Raw genomic sequence first — 5318 nt, forward strand, 5'->3', positions numbered from 1 at the left:
TATATATCAATAATTTATGTATATTTGTACAGAAATATACATATCTCTCTGATAATTAAACTATTTTAACATAATTATTAACGACCTGTAAACAATTTTGAAGGCAAGTTAAAAGTTCATGCGTTGTGTAACGCGCATTTCTTATTTTAATTTTATTCCTCTTATCTTTCTAAGGAAATAGATTTCTCGATCAATTAAAGTAACCCATATAAGACAGAATAAAATATATGAAAGATAAAATCGTTTTTTCAACGTCGTGGAAATTACCATTAAAACGAATAACCTCGTCATTTTTAAATGTTTGCTTTCTAACATATGCGATGATAAGCTATGAATAAAATCATAATCCACGATTTAACTATCCCTAATTCGTGTGCAACACATTTTTAATTCGATAACATGATTTTAGAAAGAGAAAATTAATCGATCTTATCGATTATATGTAAAACAACAACAACAAAATAAAACAAATTATAACGTTTAAAAGATTTTTAAAAAATATGTCTATGAATTAAAAATAAAATAATGTCGTCAGGATGACGACGAGGATTAAGTAAATTTAATTATTACGAGTTAGATATGCACGTGTTTTGTAGTCACCTGAACGAGATTGAAACACGTGACAAAGTAGCTTACACAATAATTCGAATGAAGTCCCCTAACGTGTTTCATCGATGCGTCACACAGTCTTATGTGAAAATGACCACTGGCCATTACTATAACCGTAAAACATCGTTGCCAAGAAGCTTATTCTCTCGAAAAATATTTAACACTTTTTTCTTTATTTATTTTTTTTTACTCGCCAAACTGGCAATGAAAAGTACGAAACTAATAATTACGCGATCATTGACGGATGAGATACGATAACCAACGATTATAAATTCCAATAGTATGATATTATTTCACATGAAAGTACATAACGTTTCTATACATACTTAATAATTATTATAAAACGTGCTGAGAAAATGAACGATCATCCCATAGAAGAACGTTCAAAGCTCTTATCATTATTCGTGTACAACAAGGCTAAAATTACGGTAGTTATAGTATACGTAGCATTTATAAACGTTTGAAGATTTAATTGGAAGGATCAATCATGCTAACGTGAAACTAGTTAATTTGTCTGTTATACTCAGAGACCTCTTAACGATTTATCTCACGTATGTCAGTTTTGTCAATAAATAAAGATCATCATAAGAATTTGATCTTCTATTTTCTTTCCTTATAATATTCGTTCATTTTATTAAATTTATATTGCAAGAAAAATTATTTATAAATTATCGTCATTCATATGAGATTAAGTAAAATTTCTATTTATTTATTTACAAATAATTAAACATAAACAAAGTTATTTAGAATGACTTAATATAAAAAAAATTCATTAACACAAAAAAGTACATCTGTCAAGACACAATAATAAAAAAAAAAATTATATATTTATATATTGTGTATAGATATTAAAATAATATCTATGTAAGAATACTTAATGCAACAACAAAATATACACAGTGTTTAAAAATATTAAAAAGAATAAATAAAATATATTGTTATTATTTTCAGAAATGCTATATTTTCTCTTTTGTTTTTTAATTTCTTTTTTTTCTTTTTTTTTTTTTTTATTGCAAACAACTCACCCGTGGCATGTTGGCGAAAATTTGTTGGTGAAGATGTTAGATACTTTGAAATAGTCAAACTTAGAATCGTGAATGGCAGTGTAAAGTTCTTGGCTCCCCTTTTCGATGTTCGATGTTCTCTTTGGGGGATCGACAACAGGGTGCGGTTGCGTTTGCCACGGACGGCCGGCTTTTACTAAGCGTCGCTATCGGTATCGCGAGGCTTCTACCTTCATCCTGAACCACCCTCGTGGCTTCGCGTGCATAGTCACCCCTAACTGCTTCCACGCGCACCCTCACGAGGAGCCCTTTCCCGATGAAGGAGCTAGGGTCGGAGAACGGATAACTCCCATTCAACGAACACACAACACACACACATAAACATATATATGGTGATTCTTATTGTTAGTCCATATGTTCAGATTTTATTCTTTCTTATACAGCTTTACAGCCTTACAGCTTTACAGCTTTGTACTGCTTCCGTATAGATTTCTTATTTAATTCAATTTTTTTGTTTTTTGTTTTTCTTTTTTATTTAAATATAATATATTTTATTAATTATTAAATATTTTATGTAAATAAAATTTAAAATATTGATGTGAAAAATGTAGAAGATTTAGAGAATTACTATTAAACTTTATTGTGAAATATTATTCTTATGTTATAATAATATATATATGGTGGATGAATTAAGTTAACGTACAATAGAAAAATATCCTATATTTTTATAAATATAAACAAAATTATCAATTGAAATTATTAAATAATTATATATTTTTTTAGATTTAATGACGTATTCATTTCTTTTTGAAATAAAAGAATAAATCGAAGATTTATTTATCACCGTATTATATATATTAATGTTCAATTTGACTTTCTTAAAATTGAATAAATGATATATTTAAGTAGATTGTATACGATCATATTAAAATAATTTATTACGTTATTTTCGACCAATTCTAATAATAAAAATCAACCGAGAGATGTCGAATATCTCAATAAACGCACGATAAATGATTGAATACGTTGTTTAATCTTATTTTATAATAAGAGCAGAGTGCATAAATATTTACTTTCTTAAAGGCTTAAGATCACAGAGTAATATTACGTAGGAGATTGAAAATTGTTCGTCAGAGAAATAAAACGAAGATAAAGATGATAATATTACTATTATTATTATTATTATTATTATTATTATTATTATTATAATTAACAGGGTCGCATTTACATTTTCGGAGCTCCTAAATGCAATATTTTCATGAGTAATTGATAAAACAAATTTATTTCATTTAATCAAACTCATGCATATCGTTATTACGAATTATCTCTAATAAATTAAATAAATTAAATATTGGTGGATCGAACATTTTTTAGCTTAACATAGAAAGAATTTCTTTTCGGTCATTCACTTTTATTTTTCGACATAATCTCAAAATTTTTATACAAAAATAATCTCAAAAACCACCCTTGTACAGCGTTATATTTTAAATTGTTGTTTATAAATAATAAACTTGTTTAAATATGAGAATTTATTCTTACAGAATGAACGAAACCTCGATTTACTTTTTGTGGTAAATGCGGTCCTGTTGATTATTTCCAAATAAAAAAAGAAACAATATCGTTCACAAACGATAAGAAATAATATAATAAGAAAAATGTGTGTTTGTTTGTGTGAGTTTTTCTTGCATGTTTCTTCGGTTTTACTTATCGTTAGTTATATTTCGTCACGAAGAGCAAAAAAGTAAAAATATTAGAATATCTTCGATCTTTGTTGTTTTCGTGTCTTCTTCGTACTTGTCGACGTAAGGAACCCCATTGGGGGTTGGTACCCCTATCGTTTGCTTTTAATGGTTTTCCGATTTCAAGAGTTTACGTGACTCTAATCACGTAAAATCAAATTCCAACGTAATAGAGAACCTCACGATATTCCCATTAGTTTAGATCTTATTGTAAGAATAATAATAATTGTCTCTAATATACCTTAATCTATCTCAAATAATATCTTCCTGTTGGGAAGATTCATTTTGAATATTTGACAATGAATAAGAACGATCACAAATGAAACTTTAATATCCTAATCTTTCATTCCATTTGAATTTCATGAGCGGAATAATGACTCGAGAACGTTGACTTCCCCATCAAATGTTACCCCCATTGCTTGTCTGTGCGCACGTCGTTAACTCTTCTCAAGTTTCTAACGTACTCTTCTAGATAATGATAACTAGCTAGAAGATAAGGAAAGATCGTTTGTTCGGAAGTTACGATAACGTTTCTTTACGCACCTGCATTGTATCAAAGTTCTTGGCGTGTTCTAATCCAGCGTTTCTCAACTTATGGGAAATCTAATATTCGGGTGTGTTCAATTTTTTAATTGGCTCAAAATAATAACTAATGCTTCATGCTAACATATGAGAGGGGTTGAAAAGTCTTGAGTTTCATATACGAGAAGAGTTGACAAGTTTTAAGCTTTATGGTATTTCACTCACCGTGTTGAGCTAAAAAAATATTCAACCTACTCTCGTGTGTTGGGCACAAGACTTTTCAAACCACTGTTGCATTTAGGCTCACAACTTTTCGGTTCACCCACCTACGCTAACAAATTTATTGGACTGATTGAAAAATTAAGAACTGTTGTTTATAATTAATTATAAGTAGGTTTCAATAAATACAAACAAACAATTTAATCAAATGTTATATAATCATATTCGTGACTATTTATATATAAAATAAAATGAAAACATCTTTCTCTTATTCATAAACGCTGTTAAAGCTAGGGCGTGAAAATAGGATGAAATACTATTATAATTTTTCTGAGAAAGGGAAAATAATAAATGAAAAGATACATGTACATACATCCAATCACACTGACAAATATACAAGTTTAACTAACCCCCGTTTAAGGCCGAAAGACAAGAATAAACCAATTATTATTACTATAATTTTTCTGATACCTGTTTTAACATAGATTGACCATATACAAAAACTTTGTAACGAAGACCTCTCGAGTATTTAGATCGAAATTTAAGTTTGACAAAATTTTGACTCAAACCACCATCGATTATCCATGCAGTATCGTTATCCTCGTCGGACAATGAATCGATCACTATGCAAGTGATGATCGCCATTGTTGGTCCATATTCTGCTTCGACTTCCTATAAGTATAAGAGAGAGAAACAGAGAGAGAAGAGGATGGAGGATCAAATATAAAATTGAACATAATTCATGAATTATTTATAAAACATAAAAATAAACTCTGGTAGTGTATAAATGTTCGGTGTATGCGTGCGATCGATAGATACAAGATATATCTCTTTAAAGTATTAGTAAAATATTTATTGTTTTTTCCTTTTTTTTGTTTTTTTAAATGATTAAGAAATATTTAAATATAACAAATAAAAAAAAAAAAGATACCTGATAAATACCACGAATATATGGTCTTCGTACATCGTATTCCCAGATGATTTCGTCGTCTGGTTGTCGTTGGCATTCCGCGTACCGATATGCCTCACCAACGAAAACAGTAAAAGGAAGTAATAAAAGAAGAAAAATGTATATTGAAGAGTTCATGCTCGTTTTTTAATTCCCCACCCTATTACTCCTCCTTAATATAAAGAAAAAAAAAGAACGACTGAACTTTCTCTCTCTCTCTCTCTCTCTCTCTCTCTCTCTCTCTCTCTCTCTCTATCTCTATCTCTCTCTCTCTCT

The 5318-nt window shown here is 29.1% G+C and overlaps 2 protein-coding genes across 2 annotated transcripts in view; both read right to left on the reverse strand.

The window, feature by feature from the left end:
- Positions 1-2160, reverse strand: part of LOC106786892 (rootletin) — a 17237-nt gene extending 15077 nt beyond the window's left edge. Inside the window, exon 1 of the mRNA XM_014748769.1 lies at positions 1635-2160. Coding sequence (XP_014604255.1) covers positions 1635-1643 — 9 coding nt within the window. The 5' untranslated portion in view covers positions 1644-2160. The remainder of the gene's footprint in view (positions 1-1634) is intronic.
- A 2154-nt stretch (positions 2161-4314) lies between these two features.
- On the reverse strand, positions 4315-5281 carry LOC106786895. Its single transcript, XM_014748774.1, has 2 exons — positions 5025-5281; positions 4315-4765 (listed from the first exon to the last, which is right to left on the reverse strand). Exons 1-2 carry the CDS (start codon positions 5178-5180, stop codon positions 4547-4549), a joined length of 375 nt encoding a protein of 124 aa, XP_014604260.1. The 5' UTR covers positions 5181-5281; the 3' UTR covers positions 4315-4546.
- Positions 5282-5318: the final 37 nt, after the last annotated feature.

The sequence above is a fragment of the Polistes canadensis genome, unplaced genomic scaffold (assembly GCF_001313835.1).
Source record: "Polistes canadensis isolate GaletaPanama2010 unplaced genomic scaffold, ASM131383v1 scaffold_87, whole genome shotgun sequence".
Classification (NCBI taxonomy): domain Eukaryota; kingdom Metazoa; phylum Arthropoda; class Insecta; order Hymenoptera; family Vespidae; genus Polistes; species Polistes canadensis.